The following is a 22,705-nucleotide window of genomic DNA, read 5'->3' as shown; positions in this document are numbered from 1 at the left end:
CCCCGATGGCATATTTTCGCCATGTCAGCAACAAACCAGTTGCAGCTGCTCCCCGAGATGGATAACGGAGGACGACCAAGGTACCTCGATGGAGAGGAAGGAATTTATTGATGCCGCACTTAAATGAACTCAAAGCTAAAACGTAATAAAGTCAAACTTTTCACTTAGCTTAACGATGCTTTTATTGGTCTGTGCTGGGAGAGAATGACATTGGTGTGTAAATCAACGCCACTTAAAGACATGCAGCTTCCCACAGTTCGAGGTCTTTTGTCTTGTAATGAGCTGAGTGGACGTATCAGCACTTTATAGCACTAAAAGACTCAATAAATAATACTTTAATAATAATATCTCCATCCACTTAGCCTGTTAACCTTATAAAATATCACCATGCTTTGCACCATCTACTCACTCAGAGTAAAGCCCTTAGAGGTATTGCTTGTAAGTGTCTGTGTGTATGTGTTGGACATATCTTGACAAGCTATAACCCCTCTTATATAGTAATAAATAATAAGGTATTAAAATTAAAATATGAAATTTCTACTTTTTATGTTATAAATTGATGGTTACTGGATTGCACTTTTCTAGTGTTAACGACCACTGGGGATCAGACCACCGTCCTTTAAAATAGTGGACGACAGGCACAGCCGGCGAAAAAAATGAGTGAAACTTTCATTATTAATATTATTAGCATCATCATTATAAGGAACCAGAAGACAGTCGTGTTGGATGTTCCTGTTTTGAGCAGGGTCGTTGTTAGAGGGAATTTTCTCACCAATACTGACTAAGAAAACTTTGTTAGAGACTCTTGTTTGGTGCCTTTTTATTTGCGGATTTAATTGTTTAGACCTTGCCATGGAGCAATGTATTGGCAGCAGTTAAATGAAAAGAAATGCAAGAAACAACACATGCTGTCCTCATTTGACAAACCAAGACAAGATTTTCTCAAAGGCGTATTAAGTCCACGAATCATTTTGGCTCCTTTAACAAAAATGGAACAAGTTTTTAGGGATGTTATGATTAAAGGGATGCTCAACCTCCTGAATAGATGGTGAACTTAAAAAAATGTTTAATTTCATCCTGCAGTTAGAAGTTGATAGCTGCATCCCCCTGCTAGAGACTTTATGACATGACCACTTCAATTGGCTCAAAAGCTATGGATAAAAGCCTAATTATTGTATAAAGCTTCTCACGCCAGTCATTTGATTCCACTGTTGCGATGACAAAGCCTTCATGTTTATCACCGCCTTCCCTCCATAACCACACAAACACATACAACTCCGTGCAGCTATACTTGTTAGAACATTGCACCGACTTCCAATCATTGCGGACGGCAAAACCTAAACCACTGGCAAACCTTAAAGGAGCTGGTTGAAATAAAAGTTCTTACTGCTATATTGCATTGGCATTAAAGGCTGTTTACTCATTAATTAAGCAGAAACAGCTTTTTCCGCTTTGCTAATGTAACAGGCTTCTCGGATCTCCTAATCCTAAATTCTGGCTCAACCACAGCAACTGTTGCTTTGCTTCCCTTTCTACACGTTTTTACTTTCACTGAGGTTAGTCCAAGCCCGGCTGGCCCATCAATTTCCGTTCATTACTGTAATGTCTATTCTGTAGAGTAGCAGTGCTCACAAGGCATATAATAATGATAATTATAATAATGCATTTTACTTCACTCTCTAGCAATCCAAGAACACCTTATAATATAAAGAGTTCATAAAAGTGTTGATATACACACACACACACACACAGGTTTGCACAGCTATCCTCAATAGGACCTTGCATTGTCTGTGGACAGCACAAATAAATTATCCCAGACTTTCCCCACGACCACCATAATCCTAACCTAACCACTAGTCATATCTAAACCTTAACCAGGACATCAGAAATCAAGATTTGCCTCAAACTTTAAACACACACAGACTGACTCACACACCTAAACACAATAAGAAGAGAACATGTCAAGTCACCATATCGGGGCCGCAGGCAGAACCTTCGGCAGCTGGCATGAACTTGGTCTCACACTTCCTCCCGACACGGTGACACCACAGAGCCTTGCAGATATCCTGGAACCACATGAGACAAAGACACAAATGTTAAGTTGCATGAGACACTGATTATATTAGAAGAGGGATGACGAGTATCCTCCTACCCACAACAACTGTAAACAAACTAGCGCTGGTAAGAACAATAAATTATGACTGCATTGTTGTTTTGCCTCTTGGGAGCCATTAAGACATGTTGATACAAAGTAGGAGACCAGCGATTGTCTGAATAATGACCGTCTGGCAAGCTATCAGTGTCCAGGAACATAAAATCTCCAAAATATTTATGCTTCAGTAGCTAGGATAACAGCATTTAAGGGGAAAAAAAAGGAGGAAAATACGTGAAATGTTGTCCAATGTTGTCCAACGCAATGAATCAGTGACAGTAAATCATGCACATCCATTGTTTCAGTTGCAAAATTATGAGAAAATTAAATGTTTGAGTGCATTGTTTTTACCTTTCAGTTCATTTTAACACATATATATGATAGAGACATTAAGAGAGGAGATAACCCCATCCAGTAACAAGGCACATCTGCCTCACAGATAAATCCCAAAGTCATGACTGTGTTTCTCAGCAGATTCTGCAGGGGACGCCGGGTGGTTTCCCTGAATGCATTGCCTGAGAAACATGGCCTGCTGCATGTTACCATCGCTTCTATTACCATCTGAATGACTATATCAGATTGTGACAACTCAGTGCAGATGCTGACAGGCACCTCGGCCTCAGCTCATCGCTGCCAAGAGCCACCATGGAATTCATCCCAAGGCCTGTATTTGTCCAGCTGTTTTGGTAGCTCAGGAACTTTTTCAGCAGTTTGAAAATTGCAAATCGCGAGCGAACGAGGGAATGTAGAGAGAGAAAGGGTGAGGTGAGGAGAGCAGAGGAGGAAAATGAGAAAGAGGGGGAAAAAACACCCGTACTTATTATTTTGCTTTTCGCTAGGGTAACCGAGCTCTACCAAACCAAAACCGCTGTGGGGAGAATCGCTTGGCTGCTCCACTGGTACCTTATCTCGACATTGCCTGCCAAAAAGCTCGAAGAACTATGATTTCATTACATGATGAATTGCACCACTGAGGCTGATACTTGAGTGGTTCTTTTTTTTATGAGTAACAAGTGTCTGGAAAGACAGTGACCGTGAGGGCTACTCTGGGATTTTTGGGGTCCTGTGCACCTTGCTGCTACCAGGTGCATCGACAGACACGAGACGTGAGAACAAAATCAAAGCCACGAGGGAGCGATTCTCTGATTTCTTATGGCTGAAATAATGGAAGGATGTTTCAGTGTTCAGAGGAGCACAGGAGGATATCATCTGTCAATGTCATGGATTCAAATCCAGCAAGTCTCTGTGACGTTTCCAACCCTTGTTCTCAAAATAAGCTTACATGTTTTACAACGATGTGATCATGTTCCATCATGCTCTTTAATGAAAATAAAACCTACATAGCAATTTAAAAAAATGAAAATGTGTCTAGTAACTTTAAGTCTTACGTTAAGTGTCCACATGCTATAGTCTCACAGTTTTAAGTTGTTTTCAGACATGACAGATTGGGCCGGCGTTTGGCGTTCCCCGATGACAACATCAGGAACGTTTCTGGTGATTCAGCTGAGGGTTGGCTCCTGGGAAGGTGTAGACACTCCTACTTCCTCACTGTGAATTTTCAGGAAATGCTCCTGCTGTATTCTCACAAAGGCCCACTTGGATGTAGGAGCCATGAATGAGTTTAGGTTGAATGTACATTTTTGGTAATGATATAAGGTGTGTGTGTATTTGTCATTGTATTGTTTGGCAGAAAGTAGGTCAAAAAGGATATGGGTGGGGTAATATGAGCACCTGTTGACCTTTTTGAGGTTGGTTGGAGGTGGAGGTGAGTGGGGCTGCCTATTTTTTTGTTGACTGCTAGGCTATTTTCTATCTGGTCACTGTAATTGCTTCAATTTATAAGTTTGTGCACATTACAATAAGTTGATCTCCTATTTTTAACTGGACACAAGGGAGCTGGCAACTGACTCTGAGATTTGCATTCTCACATTCAGCTCCCTCTTCAGGGAAATACCCGGTCTTCAGTCCATGTACGGGAGTCTCTTCTCAACGGTTGCCTCTTTGGTTCTGATGAAGTTTAGGTAGGCTTCCATGTTTGGCCCCAAGACGATTTCTAATCCAGATGCATCAACATCAGTAATTTAAATCACTTTAAAATGTCTTAAAACAATGAAGCAATCCAAATCCTGTGAGGACTCACACAGAACATCTCCAACAACATCAGCAGAAATGAGACAATGGGAGAGCAACAAGAAGAGATTCCCATTGGCAACGTTCCAGTGTATATATAGTCATCCATCCCAGTGAGTATTTCATGGGCAGCATTGCAACTCTCACAGTTTAATTTGTGTTGTTGTTGTTGTGTGTGTGTGTGTGTGTGTGTGTGTGTGTGTGTGTTGGTGTAGATGTGAGAGATCAGATATGTATCTAACCCTGATCTTCTCTTTTCCTTCCTCTTTGCTAATTCTTTCTTTTTTCCTCTACCTCATTCTCCGCATCCCTCTCTCGATTTCTTTCTCTCTTTTTCCAAGGAAACAACTGCCCTCAGATTTTTCTTTAGCGCTGATTAAGCAGCTGCCAATGGGGGTTGTGAGAAAACCCTGGCACGGGATATTTACATTTGAAAGACTGATCCAAATCAATTTTACCTTCTTAAAATCAAGGGTGCAGAGTTTGGCCTTCTCCCCAAACTGCCATTTACACTGCGTGTCGGCGTCGTACAGCTCGCCAGGCAGCTTCTCGGGGTACGGATACTCCTTGACTGCTCTGGGCTCATCTGATAGGCAGAGGGCCTGTGCAGAACTGGAGAAGAAGAGAGCACGATAAAGAAAAAGAAAAGAAAGGAAAGATGAGGGAGTGAGCAAAAGTGGGAATGAGTAAAGCAATAGAAAGAGGGGAGTTTAGGTAAAAGGGTCAGAGTAGGAGATGGGAAATAAAAAATAAATAGGGGGTAACATTAATCATTAATATTAAAACAACTTCTGTGATATATAACATGCATGCAACGGTCCGATGTGTGAGTCAGTGCCACGCTTCATTAAGGTGACGTAGCTCATATGTAAGTGTCCCTGCTGCACACGCAAGAAATTCCACAAAAGCGAGCATCAGTCCATTATTTTCCATTGTTCCCTACTTTGGAGAGTACCGTAAAGTGTTGCTATGGAGACACAACAAGTCGCCAAACTCAAAACCGGAGAGTAATGGCTTTAATGCATCAGACACTCAATTATGACAGACATAAAAAAAAAAGATCCTTGCCCATATCACTCATATCCGAACACCAGCAGGGGGTTTCCAATGTTAACTGATATCAGTGGTTACCATACAGAGATGTTTTACAGCTTAAACACAGCAGGCCCAGGGAATATAATACAAAAATATGCTGGAAAGAGCATGAAACGGCAAAATATGTTGGAATGGTTCAACGTGCTAGTGAGTGGTCCTGATCGCTTTAGCAGGAATAAATGTGTGCGTCTGAGCGTGTGTATATGTATGTGATCTTTCATTGCTTTATGGGACCTATGTGTCTACAGAGAACAATGGCTGTTCTGCAAGTGCAATATTCTGATTTCCTGCGTTATTCACATAATAAAGTGTCTGAAAAATACGTCAGCATCGGCAGGCACACGAGTGAGGCTCCGTCACACATTAAATTACAAGGTCAGTGGAGCTTATTTGCAGGATTTCAGAACAGATTCCCTTTAGAGCAGGTTTCTGGTTTTTCATCGATGGCTCTGATGTGAGCTGGAGGCACTGAACAACCCATGATAATCATCAGCTGCAGATAAAAATAAGAAGTTCTGTGAAGTAGCCATTGTTTTCTAGGATTCCCTGCAGATCTGCTGAGTCATCTCTTCCTGACATCAAATAAAAACAAGTTATTTTCTTAATAAAATGGTTTGTTGATATATCAAACACAAAAACAGTTAGATCATTTAATGTGGTCAAGTGAGAAAGTCTCATAAATCTCACTGACATATGCCAAGAACAAGACTGGCAAGATGAACAGTGGTAACAGGTTGGACCTACTTGAGGTAATAAGGTAATCTACAAAATAAATCTCAAATAAAAAATAATTCTTTAAAGCTTTAAAGCCGTCATTGATGAATCAACAAAAATAGCTTCATCTTAATACAGGGGCAGGGCCATGGGGGCACTGGCCCTAGTGGAAATCAAATTTACTCCTTAAATGCCCCTGTCCTGTCAAAAAAAGTCCCTCACTAACAATAATACAAATACAAATAAGTATGATAATTTGTTAACAATTTTTATTGTCTGATATACATAATATAGATATTAATTGTTCAAGATCGAGAGGCTCCGACTTAATAGGTAGCATTAACAATATTTAGTAATCCCCTAAACAGGATTATTTTGGAAGACAGAAATGTCCCTGTGATTGTCGGGAAGTTCAAATCAGGTTTAATTGGGCCAGATTATCCTCTAGTGTGCAGAGGGCCTCACTCATTCAGGAATTGTGCATGGATGTTGGACATATACTGCCCCTTTATGGCCCCTGATTTAGAAAAATCCAAGATCCGCCACTGCCAAAATGGAACTTAAAAGGACTAACTCAACATTTTAGGAAAAAAGAGCCGGGCAGAACGATCTATAACATTCTCAAAACCAAAATAAACATGTAGGTGAAGCCAGCAGCTGATAAATTTAACTCAAAATGAAGACAAAAGTTTTACAAGAGAAACTGAGACGTTGGCTTTAACCTGATCATTAGATCAGAGTCTGTCCTTAAGTGTTATATTAGACTGTGGGGAAGAAAATGTGACCGCAAGAGAAATCTTGTGACTTTCATGTCTCGCTGACTTTTTAACAGCGTTCCCCCAAACAAAAACAACTCCAAGTGGCTTTTAAAGGAGATTCTGCTTCCCCTGCCGTGAAAGTTGTCCATCCGTGATATGCATGACGAAGAGCTGTGATAAAGTTTCTGATTGGACAGTGTTTGCACGGAGCCCTCAGTCATAGCTGATCGAGGAGAGACAGCGGTGAGTGAGCGTGATGTAGAACTCTGTTGGCTGACAAAGCTCTTCCATCCCAAGCAGATGACGACAGGGACATTTAGAGTATCAGTTAACTCAATGAGACACATTAAGCCAAAAATATTCCACCGTGATAACAGTCTGATGATTGCAATTAGAAAAACACACAGTATTTTTTGTTTTTATCATTCAGTGATTCTGCAGGAAGAAGGACCCTCGGTTGGTTCGGCGGTGCAGAGATCCCCCTCCGCGTGGCCTCGGGGGGGTGATGGGAGTTTAATATAAGGCTGACAGGTCTAACAAGGGTGAGGTCACTCCAGCTCTAATAACTCAGCGAGGAAATACACTGTCTGTCTCCAGCACTCTGAGCGGGGAGACCTGACAGTTCAGTTAACACACTGGTAAATTTAGTGGAGGGCACTGGCTCTGGGCTATCCAGTTTCGAGTACACACGCACACACACACACACACACACACACACACACACACACACACACACACACACACACACACACACACACACACACACACATTGGACACAGACACATAGACGCTACGTCCGTGATGCTTGTTTTTTCACTTGGGTGAGCAGGCTGCAAGCATGAAAAATGTGCATTGCACAGACCCACAACTTTCTCACACACTTTCCCTCAGATTGTGTAAAACAACACTTACAGGCAAAAAAAAGTGGCACCACATATCATTCAGCTTTGTTTCTATGTTAGCTGTATATTTCAGCCTCACACACTGGCCTGCCTGTTTGCCTTTGCCTTCACGAATTAAAGCCCATCCAGTAATCATTTTAACATGAGTGCAGTTTTTTCACTTGGCTCTCTTTGGACAGCGCAGACGTTTGAAACTGATGTATTTGCTGTTGACATGTTCATCCATCAGCAACACATGTCGAATGTAATAAACACAATGCGTAAGAAAATGGGAAGCCTCTTATATAAACAACTCTCTTTTACAAACTGATACAACACGTTCTGTTTTTGTTGCCTGAGCACATAACAAACACTGGCACGAGTATTTACTCCCGACACGTCAATGTGCCATATGGATGTGATGCAGCCCCTTATTTTCTGAACACTTGATAAGACTTTTTAAAGCAGGGTTGCCCATAAAATGTCAGTATTAACAACAAATGCTACTAAAATGAACTATATTTCCGCTGTTCACCACAACAAAAGCACAGTGGTCATGGTAAAAAAAAAGAGAGGCTGCTTACTTGAGAAAGCGGCTGAGGTACTGGCGGCTGCAGGCGGACCAGGAGAAGATGCCGTTGTGGCCGGCTAACGTGGGCGACATGATGTTGCCCTCCGACTTCTTACAAACGTTACCCTCACCATCGTGGACCATTCCAAAACTGAGGAAGGAAAAGAAAAAGATTTAATATGGTCCAGTTATGGGGATGACGCTTCATATTCAATTTAAGTCAACTTTATTTAAAAAGCACATTTAAAAAGTTGACCAAAATACAAGAAAATAATAAAACAAGAGACTAGATAAGCATACAATAAAATAAATGCTGTGATGCAACTTAAGGCCAATCAAAAGTAGAAGAAGAACTATGTTGTCAAAGGGGAAGCACTTCATTGTAAATGGTAGGCTGTTCCATGGGGCGGCTACAGTAAACACACTATCCCCTTCACCACTTAGCCTCGACCAAGGAACAACTAGTAGTAACTGATCAAAGGGTTTGAGACATCAGGGAGTGGAAAGGAGCCGGAAAAGCTAAAATATTAGCTCAGGTATTTTGGGACATTTAGTGCTTTAAAAACCAATAGAGGAACCTTTCACTCCATTGTCATATTATTAAGTCCTAACTTTTTTTATTACTTATGGATACTTAGGATCAGGCTGCTAATGCCTGGACATACAAATAGAAAACATTTTACAAAACACATTTTGTCCCTTCTTTAATCTTACTGCATGTTTAATGAACACACATCCGTTTTTTGTGTGTCATTATGAGCCTGAGAGGGATGGAAACCCTTACTTGTGTCCAGATTCATGGGCGATGGTGAATGCCAGACCCAGGCCTGTGTCTTCATTAATGGTGCAACTCCGGTACCTGCTGCACATCCCACTAATCGGAGCAAAACCTGTGAAATCGGTGATGCAAATTTTACACATTGTAGATCACAGTTTTTATCACAATGTCAAGAGTTGCTAGGATCCACAATAGTACCCAATACCTGCTATCGTCTGCTCAATGACGACAGGTCTTCACACCTCACTTTAAAACAATGCAGAACACTGCTGGCAGGCCTTACTGCTGTAAAGAAGACTAAACTGACAATGTGGCTGATCCCACACTTTCATTGTTTGACCCTCCATTGTCCCAACATCCTGCCGGTGTTACAGCAACCCTTCAGTGCACAACTGCGCGCCTTAACAGGGCCTGCAACTGCACAGTCATGGTCGGGCAGTACTGGGACCACCTTAAGAGAGGGGCTCTCCTCCCTCCCACTCTCCTCCACACCCACTAATATAAGACCCATTGCAGCCCATGGGTGGTTTAACTCAATCCACTGTTATTCCCATTTCACATTAGAATGTTTGTCTTTTAAGCCAAAAAAAACTGTCTTTCTTTATTTAAATTCCTCTTAGTTGTGCCGCACTGGTGTTGACATTGATAGTATTTGATCAGTCAGGGACTACATCACAACGAAATCAGTGGAAAACTTTCAAACAGGCCATAATTTGGTTAAAAATCCCTCCCTATGTTAAATTAAATATGGGACCCTGTGGGAGCATCCCCAGATCTCTTGCTACCTTTCACTTCATTCCTGCTCTGTCTTTACGGCGTTCTCATATCCCTCCTCCTCTATTAAACTCCCTTTTTACTATTCAGCTCCCTTTACTGTGCGACTCTCTTTCTGTTCACTTTCCCTCTGTCCCTCCTCACGTAGACACTGACACACACGCAGCCCCCCTGGCCCTGAATCAAAATGGATAATTCTCATGGGGGCCTCCCCTAACGTCTTTGTCTCAGTGTCTTGGGGAGAATTCAGCCTCGTGTTTTGTTATTTTATCGTTTTATGGCTAAGTCCTTTGTTATAGAGTGTAAAAACCCTAAAGTAATGTTCTCATGTACATAGCTAATGTAAATAATGGTACTATATATGTACATACGCAGGCAGAGTGACTGTGAAAACTGACATTTTAGTGGACAAAAAGAAGATCATTGATATTAAATTCTGCTTTTAGAAATATGGAGGAAAACATTGATGGATCGGGCTGCTATGCACTAACCCTAAAGTGAACTGGTAGCGCAAAGGGTCATTTTGGCTCAAACCTTTGGGAATTAGTTCAAGCTCACTCTTATTTTTGACTGCACACACACAAAACATGCACACACAAATACCTTTAAACTGGTCAATGGTTAAGGCTAATGCTAGTCTCTACACTTTGAAGTCAATGCTGAGTCTGGTGTGTGTGTGTGTGTGTGTGGGACACAAAATGGAAGTTTCTTCTCACAGTGTGGAAAACAACAATGTGTTGGCACGGTCATTACCCAAAACAAGCTGTTGTAAGTTTGTTAGAGGGTGTGCACTCAAGAAAACTGTCTCTGAGTGTGTGTGTGTGTGTGTGTGTATGTTTAAAGAAGCTGAAGTATTTTCTGTGATGTGAAAACAGGATAAGCATATTTAATTTTCCAAACTTGTTTTATTGTTGCATCTGCATTATTATATTCTATAGTTCTGCATCGTATTAATAAAAAGTTGAAGAGGTCAAATTCTCAGATAAATTAATCAAGCTGCCTTTCTCATCCTTTCCCCCCCCCTTGGCTGACAACTGATGCATTTTCTTTTTATCTGCTGTAAAACTTTATATTACTCCATATGTGATCCTGTGGGGTAGAAAAGATCTGAAAGCTGCAGATCTTTTTCACATCTGGTTTGGCGGGTGTGATCCTGGGTCACACCGTGTGACAGACAACAGGGGCGTCTTCCCATAGAGATGCAGGTAGCAAAAAAGAATGATATATTTTCTATCACGCGCAAACAGACAAAGACAAATAAACACAGCTGGCAAACATGTGGCTTTCTCTGAAATAGTTAATTTAATGTAAAACACTCCTAAAGTCCCACTTCTCAACATTTTGAGCCTTTGCATTTGCCCCAACTTCTTGTGTGTTTATTCAAATTTCACTTTCAGGCATTTTGTCACTGTAGAATCCTCCTTCATGTTTTTGACCAGCTCAGTGATGGACAAGGCAATAAAGACATACCGAGAGTGTCACAGGGTTCATTCTTCCACGAGCAGATGTCAAGTCCCGTCAGGAGGATGGCGTGGTCGTGGTGGCGTCCCTCTCTGCCTCCCAGAGTGGACTGCCAGTGGCAGAAGCTGTTCAGTGTGTGGTCTGCATGGTGGTTGATCACCAAGCCGTCCTGCGAGATAAACCAGATCAAATGAGGCAGACAGAGAGAGACAATGTTGTCTTCATGGAAAACGAGCTGTGAGCACAGAGTGTGGATTTCAGTGGAAATAATAAGTCAGTCAAATGAAATCACATCACCTAATCTCCCTCCTCTCCTGCGACAATTAGACCGACACACCATATTACACGAACGTGCATTGAGATCAAATAATTTTTTTGCAATTTCACAGTTCATAGATATTTTCCATGAAGATCTCTGGATTATCTGGATAATTACTCACAATGTAGAAAAATGCACTCTCACAATGTAAAAGGAAGAGGAAGCAAATCCTGGGTCCGCCTTTCTTAATCAAATCCACTCCAAAAGTGAATGGGATCTTCCTTGGCCTATGACCCGACCTCCGTGAAGTTTAAAGAAATTCTGTTTCTGCTGAATCTTACCAAAAGGCAGACAGCTGTGGCAAAAATGTGATATTTATTGCTCATTTTTGAATTACCAGATCCTTGGCTGCTTACCAAGATCATAGACATACTGTATGAATGCTAAAGGCAGCATGAAGATGTTAGAGTGGACACTTGGCATTCTTCTTTAGGAAAACTGAACTCTAGTAACATCACAGGTGGATAGAAACCTGAATCCACAGTCCTTGAACTGCTTTACACTTGACAGTGCCTCACCTAATTCTTCATCCCTCTCTCCCTCGCTCTGTTTTTTTTCTCTCTCTCATGCTGTCTTTCCGCTGCCTGCTCTCCACGAGAATTTCCCTCCTCAATCTGGCAAACATCCGGGAAATGCATGCCCTATAATTAACCACTGTAACAGTCCTTAGTTGTTAGGACGACCCCGGGAAAATCTCTGATAGACCTGAGGGATCTGGACCTTCAGGTAAAACAAATAAACAAACAAATGATCACTTCCCAGGCCCCATGAAGTCACCACTAACAAAGATAAGAGTGGTTAAAGTAAGGGTGTATATTAAAAGTGATTTTCTTGGACATGAATGATTCAAAATTGCTTGAATTTTCAAAAGCTTCAACCCCATAAAAAAAACCATTGACATAATTCAATGCCATGCAGTATATATAAAGATTGCTGGCTGTAGTTTAGGTTATATATCTTAAATCCTCTATGTTAGTGGATGGGAGTATAAGTCAAACTTTTTAATTCCTGAAAAAAATGTTTTTTGTCATTTTGTCAATAGGTACTTCTTCTGACAGCTATTTGGTTTTATTCCATTATTTGATGCTCTAAAACCTCCTGATTGATAGCTGAGACTGGCTTGCGATTGGTTGAGCGTGGGTTTCAACAGGACGTCGCTACCGTGGCTCCATCCCACAGTGGCTGCTGAGCAGACTGTGGTTCCGAATGAAGAGTGATTGTACCCGGGGATAGTCATCATTTTTAGAAAGTGGGAGGAAGCAGAGTTGTGTCGTGCATCTTAAATACAGTCCATGTTTGGTGCTGTCAAAGAGGAGGACATTTTGGACAGATGAAGATTTCACCTGAAACTTCTGACAGACTTTGGGATGCTCACCTGCTCTTCATCCAGAAGCACGAGACCCACGATCACTATGTTGATGTTCCCTCCTATTGTCCCGTCTTTGAAGAGACTGGAGACCTAGAAGACAAAACAAAAACAGACGCTATTACTTATTGCTAATGCTACTATTTACTATGTTTCAATCCATTCATCAAAGTCCTGTCTCAATGGCAAATTTCTGCCTACAGTTTAATAGCTCTCCAAAGTGACTATAACAGCTGTTAACGACTCGTAAAACTTGGCTACCACACAATCGAAGACATCATCCTACTGAGCATGGTCCCACATGTTTATTCCCAACCTGATTCCCTGTTATCCAGCTACACCAAGTGAGCACAGACATTTTCACAGAGATTTGAGAGGCTTGATGATAGAGTGTTATTTTGCCATCCGATATGCAGTTATTAAAGTCTTCAAACACAGAACCCCCCCCCCCTCTTAAAAAGTCCCTTAACTTTCAAAATGTTATGTCTGGGAAAATGCATTCAGTGTCCAAAAGTACTGAAATAGTCCCTGTAGCATTTTTCACATAAACACAAGTTAAGTGTTCACCTTAAAAACTTGTATCTGTGTCTGCTTATTGTAAACTGTGAAATCATGAGATATTTATGGTCAATATTTTTAAATGCACTTGAACTACATGGGGCGGCTGTGGCTCAGGAGACATAGTGGGTCAACCACTGACCAGAGTGTTGGTGGTTTGATCCCCGGCTCCTCCAGTGCACTTGCCAAAGTGTCCTTGGGCAAGATACTGAGGCCAAAATTGCCCCTGACGACTTTGCCATGTGTGAATAAGAGATGTTTTTAATAGAAAAAGTACACAGCATATAATAGGAATGTTTGAATGTGCGTGTGAATGGGTGACTGTGGCCTGTAGTGTAAAGCGTTTTGATTGGTCGATAAATCTACAAAAGCACGACATCTATTTATATAGTCCATTTATATTAACTGTAGGGTTGGTAGTTTGTTTCTGCAACACTTTTTATCAGAATTGTTGAAATCTTTTTCAAATCCTGATAATCAAAACATAAAGTTGGTAAAAAAAAAAAGCCAGTGGCCCTTGCATGAGTGTAATAAACATAATCATTTTATTCAGACCAGATTAAATGATACGCCTGCATACCTGTCTGTCAGTAATCAAGTCTTCACAAGCCATAAAGACAGCCAGAAGTAAGCGAGCAAAGGAAAAGTCGGCTTCTAGTGCTTTCGTGAGTTTTGGGGAAGTAGGGTTGATGAAAGGCCGATGGGAGGAAGTGGGATGTATCCATTGCATATTTCAAAGTGGAGCCTCTTGCTAGCTTCAATCCAGGATTACCAACCCTGCTTTAGGAACAGTATTTGCACCATATTGAGCTCTGACAAATGTCAAATGTCAAGGAGACAATGCACCTTGACATTCCCGTAGAAACAACACACAAAGCCATGGTTTTGCTTAGGTGTGATCACCACAGCCGCTGTTTCCAATCCAGCGTCTTGTTCTCACACAGATATCTCACCATCAGTCATAACAGTTTGGACTTTGAAAGCAGACTCCTGATCTTTTGCCCTGGTTAATTCTCTCTTGAGCCTTGTGAATAACTCAGGTGCCACTCGCTGAACTTTTTTATTTTCTCTCATCAGGAACGCTCTCATTCGATCCTGATGTTTGGTCTTCCTCCGCACTGACTCACGGGAAGACACACTGTGGTTTGTTACAGATCTCAAGCAAAACCCCCAAAAAGGTCAAAGGGGCAATCAAAACCACTCACTTACACTGAGATGTCGTTGAACATCAGTGTTTGATGGAGTTTCAGACTTACACACGTCAACAGATTCAATGAATCACTGCCTCTTAAAAGAAACAATCACAGCCGTTTCCATAGAGCTTCAGTGCTTTGTGGTAGAGCCAACTTTTTTAAAATATGTGATTAAAAAGATATTTCTGAAGTCTGTCCAGGCTCGAGCGAAGACAACGTAAATCTATGTAAAAACTTGAAAAGCATATCAGATTAAGCTTTAAAGTAATATTAAATAATCTTTCCGGGGACCCATGGGAGCTGACAGGTGGGGCGGGGAGTCGGGTGTTTTGTGTGAAACTCCACACTGTATTTAGGTGACTCCTCTGAGGGCAGGCTGTGACTACTCCAGCTTGGTTTCAACTAAAGGGAACCATGTTTTGAAAATAGATGGATTATCTTTGGATTTGTCAGTCACTCACTAAGTAGCAAAACGACCGTGACGGAATTTGCTTGCAGATCAGCTGCGAGGGACAGGGGTCACTGTAAGCGCTGTGGTGGTGATCTCACCCAGATATCGGTTTTCATGTTGTTAGATATGCTCTTTTTGATAAGTGAGAACAGGGTTGTCCAGTCACTATGAGCTCTAATCGATGGTAAACCTACTTATGTGTGGCAAATCAATTTGTGCCGCCCTTTTTAATGCAAAAACAACAAGTTTCAATTCAGGTTGTAGCCTTGAAAGTCTGTAACTTGCCCAAACCTAATTTGATAAGTGAATATCTTCTGTGTTACAATATTGTTGAAGCTATTTGTAAATGTTAATTCTTACATAAAGCTAAATAAACACTGTATAGCCAGTAGGAAACCTGCTACATAAGTGCGCTACCTTGTTCACACCAAGTAAACATGCTGATATTTAGAAGTTACTTTTGAATTGTTAATCATTTTTGGTTAGCATGTGAACTCACTGTACAGCTCAAGTTAATGTGAATGTGATTAGTTTAGTAAACATCTCATACCATAAACCTATAATGTATTTTCAGTTCAAGCCCAAAATACAGGTTAAAGAGAGCTGATGGTTATGTCACATGACCTCATGAAACCCAAAATTGACATAATGCACGCCTAGCAGCTAGTCATGCCCCCCCGATAATTAAAGCCCAATTCATGCTTCTGCGTTGAAGCTACACCGTAGCCTCTGCGTGGACGTGTACCCTGATGTGCACCTCCCCAAAAATGTTACTGGATGTTGAGTTGTTGCAGACCAAGCAGACTCACTACCACTTTCTTTTCTTTGTTGCAGTTCTTTAAGAAAAAGTAATTGCTCTTCAACATCTATCAGCTCCAACACCAACACGATCCGCTTAGTAACACTTGCCATTGTTCTGAAGTAAACACAGATGCCAGAGAATTTGTAAATAAGCGGACCAGAAACCGGAGGACACTCAACACCAGCACAGAACCTCTGCTGCCACTAGCATTTCTGTAATTGTAGCACGACTCACACACACACCTACGCACAACTATGAGTGCTTGGCCCCGTGCGTAGGCTACGTGCATACTTATGGCATAGCTTTGACACAGAAGCATGAATCAGCCTTAAGCGTGAGTGGAAGCTGACATTTCCTACATGCGCTGGAAGCGGTTGACAAATCACAACAGAGAGGGCAAGCTGGCCAATCAGAGCAGACTGGGCTTCATCTGGATGGGGGGCTTAAAGAGACAGGAGCCAAAACCAAGTGTTTCAGACAGAGGCTGAAAAGAGGAACTGCAGCAATAGAGTATAAAGAAAGTTCAATGCGTTTTCTGAACATAAGAGCATGCAACATTTTTCAGGTGATAGCCCAAATCAAAATTAAGAAACTGAACAAAAGCATATGTCTCCTTCAACTTTCTCTCACCATATTAAGCACAGTAAGAACATATGTAGTTATGTTCTCATGGCCGTGGTTATCCATCATCTTCCTGTCCACCACCACCAGCGTCTCCACGTTGAGCTTCTGATTGGCTTCGTTCTTCATCAGCACCGCCCTTTTGTTCCTGGGGATAAACTTGTACTCGTCTGGGAGGATAAACACGTCCTCTTCTGGAGGTTTGGGCATGTCTGGAAACAGATCGGGGAGAGATAAAGGGAAAGAGAATTAATGAACTTGTTAACTGTTTGGAAGCACAAATGATGTGGTGACAATTGAAACAGACTAAATGAAGCTTTATGCATAACACACTCTGGCTGCAGAGTAATTAAGTATAAACTCAGCGACAGTGGGTTGTAGGTGATTGATGAAAGAGAAAACAATAGCGCATACAATAACAATTTAATAGCGATTCTAACTTCTATTACAAATATACAATCAGTCTGTCCCACAGCTGATACTGTATGTTGCACAAGAGTTGAAATGAACCTGCAGCCACTTGCCAAGGGGTCACCTTTGCTTGTGAGTGTTAACCAGCTATTCTGGCAAGTAGCTGACAGCCATCCGGATGATTTACTATACTCTCACGATCATGACTTGATGTCATGGATAAACTGCAAACTGAGCTTTCTTACCGATGTTGACTCTGGCAGTGTCACTGTTATGCTACCATTAAGTTAAGTGTGAAACCACAGTGTGTAGTGCACTGTGCATTAGCAGCACATAAAGCAAGTCAGATTTTATTGATATGCAACTGTTACTTGAAAGCTTTACATGCTACGAGCAGATCAATTTTGCTGTCAACAAAGTCTTCAAAGACCAGTTTCACGTTCTGCTGTCATAACACAATATGCTAGATAATGACGGACAAAGGCAAGAACGTCTCTTGACGAATGAACAGAGGTAAACGTGAATCAAGAATGAACATGTCACTGTATTAAGCCACTTTGCAAACAAAGGTGATTTTGAATGGGGGACGGGCCTGTTGTGTTAAGTTATGATGACGTAAATTGCAATGAATTCACAATACAAACTTATTGTGAAAACTTATCAGCAGCACTTTAAGGGACTTCGACAAACACAGACAATGTTGACCTCAAATGCAGTTTGGTCATGTGATAACTCCCCTTTTGAAACTAGAAGGCCATTCAGGAGAGTGCATACCTCTTGTTGCCTCTGTGAAAAACATCTCACATTCAAAGTATGCAGGGGGTGCATAGTAAAAAAACAAAACAGTCAGCCTTCAACCATTGTGGCCTTTGACATTATCGCCTCAAATCTCGTCTTTCATGTTTTCAAGTTATCAAAACTTTCACCGATCACTGTCTGACTGCGATAAACCATAAAGGTTCAAAAGGTTGCTTACATAGGGGGAAAGCAGGTGAGCGACCAAAATGCCCTTTCTGACTAAAACATGGCACAGGTGCTCGGTGATGTCACTGCGCGGGAATGTAAACACCAGTGTGTTTTCACAGGGGACGGACAGCTGGGGTTCTGCAGGGTAATGGCCGGCGGTACCAGTCCAATCCCGGCCTGCTCGCTCTAAAATGACCCCTGTGACACCCGCAATGTTAACTGATCTCGTGATAATTTTCATAGAGGGCAAACATTTGTCACGGTGTTAAAGTGAATATAAAAACGTTTCCCATAACCTCTCGCAGCTTAAGTCACTAATGAAGTCAACCATCAGTGTAAATAGTGAAAATATAGTTCGCACATGTCATCATGTGAGAGTCAAATCGAAACCTCCTTGAGTAGTGACATTTGGACTGTGAAGGAACATTTCAAATCGCTTTTCTAATTTAATAAGGTTGCTTCTACTTTTCAGCTTTTGTGAATGAAAACCGTCTTGTTGTATTTCTCCCCAACACACACACACAGGGGCTAATAAGGTGTAATTTCCTGCACAAATACAGCCCGTGTTGTGGGTGATTTCTGCACTCATTAGCATTCATGAACATGGGAACCTGTTCTCTTAGAGCGATGTGGTCTCTGTTCCCATTACACCCAACCAACCGCAACCCCTCTGAGGCCGACCGCTAAAAGAATTAACCCATAAATGTCAACAAACAGAATTACTATCTTGAGTCAATCTTTTTATTTTCTGTGTGAAACTCTAAGTGGCGTGATCATTCCTAAAAATGTGCCTTAACCTCTTACTAACTTGACATTTAACACTTTATATTATGACACGGTCTTAAATGTGTAATGTGAGAAGTGTGTCTATGTGGGAACGTTGTTCTTTTAGTGTCAAATGTTAAACCATTTTTATTCGAGGGACTGGAAATGGTGAAAAAAAGGCTGGATGGTAATCTTAGAACAAAATTAGTTTCATTTAGCGAGTAAAAATCAATCAAACGGCAAATATGTTTTAGACAGAGGAAAATATGTGAGGAAGATAAATGTCACTGTCAAATCAGTTGGTGAAATATCTAAAAAGTTCAAGTACTGCTCTTGTCTTTTTACTTTCCATGTCCGGAGGGCTTGGTTTGATTTATAGAGCTCAGAGAGAGAAACAATTAAATGTGTGTTACACCGTAAGCAGAGCAGATCACCGTGTCTCCCTGATCACTGAACATGTGCACGAGGAACAATCACAGGAATATTTAATGCATCACATGAGGAGGAGGCCTGTCATTGTGCACTAATGCTGCATGCTTTATGTGGACCAGAATGAGAAACAGCCCTTACATACATTTCTTCCGTCTCCCGCAGAAGTGCTGCTTCTGCTTATCCCCGTGTCTGTAGTCGCTGTCATGGCGATGGCTGCCGCGGGGAAGGTCACTGCCACGGTGCTCTGCCTGGTCGCCATCACTACTGCTGGTGCTGGTGCTGTTGCCATGGTGGTAATGGTGGCTGTGCCTCTGCTGCTGGTGCTCTCCATCAACCGTGTTGTAGGTGGCGTCTCTAATGGATTTCTCTGTGACAAAGTGTCTGTGCGACATGAGAGGGGTCGGATCTGTGGACTGCCTCATCACGGCCCTCTGCGGGTGACCTCTCCGCTCTGCCTGGAGGTCCCTCTGGCTCCTGTAGAGGATGTGCGGCTGGTGACTGGAGGGTGCTGTGAAGTTCTCTCTCTGGGCGAGGCTGAGGGATACGGGTCTCAGGAAGTAGTCCGCATCCTGCGTTCTGATCAAACCTGACTAGAGGCAAAACAGAGAGTTTCTTAGTCTTTACATTAGTGGCTAATATACCTCAAATGTTTTTTTAACAGCTCATCCTCGTTCCCGGCAGGAAGCCTAATGGGCTGCAGTCATATATAACCAATGAACTTCTCCAGCTATTCGTTTAGCTCCCGCAATCTGTCTCTGTCAGCAATTAGTCAAGATTTGACTGCTGGGTCACTCTGAACCTGACCCTCTTAAACCACTGGCCGTGTTGCTTCATGTTCAACATCTGTTTTGCTTTTCAGTGTCAGAAGCTATCTGAGCCAAATCTAAATAAGGACAGGTCAGACAGAAAGAGTTTCAAAACAAAAACAAAAAGGGGCAGAGTGTGGATGAAAAGAGGAGGCATCTCTCATCTGCATTATACACTGGAGGTTCTCAGGGTTTAGGCATTACTCACTTTATGTTAGAAATCGAACAAAGAAAAAAGCTCAACAAAGGTTATCTGAGTATAATATGTGACAAACGCTTACTAAAAAATGTGTTCTTAGATGTTATGAATATTTCTAACTCCTTAAAACTGCTGCCACTTAAAGTAGAAGTGCCTAAAGCTTTTGATATAAGAGGATAAGTTATGGGAAAACCTATTATAAATCCCTCCAGAGCTGGCCGACAAAAAAAATTCTTCATTTGACCTTATTCTCTCTATTTCAGCCTCGGTCTCTTTGGGAGAAACACAGAGACATTTTCAGCTTTTATATTCCACTTTCAATAAGCCTCTATCAAAACAGCCGACTCAGACACTGGGAGATTATTTTCTCTTGCTCTCTGCCTCGCTTTGTCTCGCTCCGTCTCTCCAAACACACACCACATCTGTGTTGACAGTCAACTGGCCGTAGCGTTTGGACCGTAAACCGCGCTTGGCAGTAAAATGTGTTTAATTGACTACAGTCGGCTTTTGTTTTTTCAGCATGAGCGGGAGATTCTTCATCGCCGCGGCCTGATACAGTGGCAGCGGTGCAGTGTGTCCTGTTGTGATTGTATATGTACAACATGTGTGTATGTGTGACAGTCCCAAGACAGTGACAACAAAGGGTGACAGACATTTGGAAAGACAGAGATTATACATACGTTATTATGTACATGTCTTTGTTTCTATCTATATGTTTATTACAGCAGGAGTGTCCCTAGCATCTCCTGGAGATGTATTTAATGTAGCTACAATGATTCTCAGCACGTATTAACCTCATTTCATCATCACTTCTGAACCCAGACCTCTACCTCTACAGCACATGTGTCAAACATGTGGCCCGCGGATGAATTATATGTGGCCCGCATGATAAAATCTATTTACTATTAGAGCTGCCCCGCCGGCAGTGTTTTGCAAGTTCTCAATACAAAATAAGTACTGAGAATTCCTGAGGGTCAGTGAACACATCGGGATGGGGCACGTGACAGTTCTAGACCAATGGCAGGCTCTCATTGGCTGACGAGTGGGCGGGTCAATGGTGAATGACAGATCCCACAATGCACTGCCCGTGTGTCGGCATGTCAATCACGGTCCCGCGAACGCGCGCCTCACAGTCTGTATCACATATCACTTGTGACAACTTTCAACTATCCCGCTCCCAAACATGGCTAAACGAAAGGTGGCATTTGAATACAGGAGCTTTCAAGACAGGTAGGAGGCAGAGTATAGGTTCCCGGATGTAAAGGGTGGATCCGAGAAAAGACGAAGGAGGAAAAAAGTGAGGAAAAAGTGAGTTGACAGCTTATCACTGCATCATACACCAGGAGTTGTTGTGTGGCAAAGCCTTGAAAACAAACGTGATGAGCATCATAACATTAGCGGTTAACTTTATCAGAGCCAAAGGTATAAATCACCGCCATTTCAAGTCTTTTCTGAAAGCAAAGGGAAAGGCACAACAGAACTGCGAAGTAAAACGTTTCTGTGTGACATCAGGAGCCACCCGAATGCGCTCAACCTGCAGCTTCGGGGGGGGGGGGGGGGGGGGGGGGCGTGTCATCACTACAGTGAGGGCTCTTAAAACCAAGCTGCGCCTGTGGGAGACGCAGATGCTGCAGGAAAACTGTTTTTTTTCTCTTGCTACTACAGGACATTTGATTTTTCTTTGAAGTCAATTATTTTTGTCTGTAGAAAATGTTTTCACTGGAAATTACTCTGGAAATACTGCAGATAAAGCCAGAAAGCAATTAATGAAACTGATTTTATTACTTTTATATTTATTTATGTATTATTTATTATTTGTATTTCATTTATTTCATAATTAATGTTTTATCGGCAATACTCTATAGGCCTTGTTAGTTCCAGGTTCAATATGTGCACTAAGGTTCTTTCAATAAGTTTTCAATAAACGTTGAACCCATGTGGCCCTCGACTTGAAGCAATTTTTTGATTTCGGCCCTCTGTGTATTTGAGTTTGACACCCCTGCTCTACAGCTTTGAGAGGGCGCAGAGGAATCTGCAAATGTGTATTCTGACTCAGAGTGTGTCATTTCATTTGTAAACATGGAATAAATGTGTTTGCAACTGTATTGAGATTTGTACATGTGTAGATAAATCTGCAAATACAGTCACAGATCAGTGAATGTGTTCATAAATCATACATAAATATTTGTGGCTGAAAAGGCTTTTAATCCAAAAGCTGGAAATGAAGACAAGTCATCAATTACAACTCAGACGGGCCTTGCAATTGGATGTCGTTTCACACAAGATTCTTGCTACACTTCTGCTATGGCATATCTGCAAAGGAGTGTGGGGATTTGTGGAGTTTTAGAGCAGCTAAAGCTGAGAAGTTTGGAAACCCTGCTGACCCTGTTTTAGACCCTGTTTCTCACAACTGCTTGCTGATTGGGTCTTTTCTGTCACGACATAGCGTTTGCCGATACGTCATGCTGCTATTGCATGACTGTCCTCCGGAAGGAAACAACT

The 22,705-nt window shown here is 41.8% G+C and overlaps 1 protein-coding gene across 1 annotated transcript in view; it reads right to left on the bottom strand.

The window, feature by feature from the left end:
- Positions 1-22,705, bottom strand: part of LOC133014572 (A disintegrin and metalloproteinase with thrombospondin motifs 16) — a 61,115-nt gene that overhangs the window by 23,388 nt on the left and 15,022 nt on the right. Inside the window, exons 4-11 of the mRNA XM_061081836.1 lie at positions 19,341-19,788; positions 16,634-16,836; positions 13,009-13,092; positions 11,324-11,483; positions 9,086-9,191; positions 8,315-8,452; positions 4,741-4,894; positions 1,971-2,066 (exon numbers count right to left, since the gene is read on the bottom strand). Of these exons, the coding sequence (XP_060937819.1) occupies positions 1,971-2,066; positions 4,741-4,894; positions 8,315-8,452; positions 9,086-9,191; positions 11,324-11,483; positions 13,009-13,092; positions 16,634-16,836; positions 19,341-19,788 (1,389 nt within the window). The remainder of the gene's footprint in view (positions 1-1,970; positions 2,067-4,740; positions 4,895-8,314; positions 8,453-9,085; positions 9,192-11,323; positions 11,484-13,008; positions 13,093-16,633; positions 16,837-19,340; positions 19,789-22,705) is intronic.

Source organism: Limanda limanda, chromosome 11, assembly GCF_963576545.1.
Source record: "Limanda limanda chromosome 11, fLimLim1.1, whole genome shotgun sequence".
Taxonomy (NCBI): Eukaryota; Metazoa; Chordata; class Actinopteri; order Pleuronectiformes; family Pleuronectidae; genus Limanda; species Limanda limanda.
Note: the sequence above shows the minus strand (reverse complement) of the source record. Positions and strands in the feature narration are given on the sequence as shown.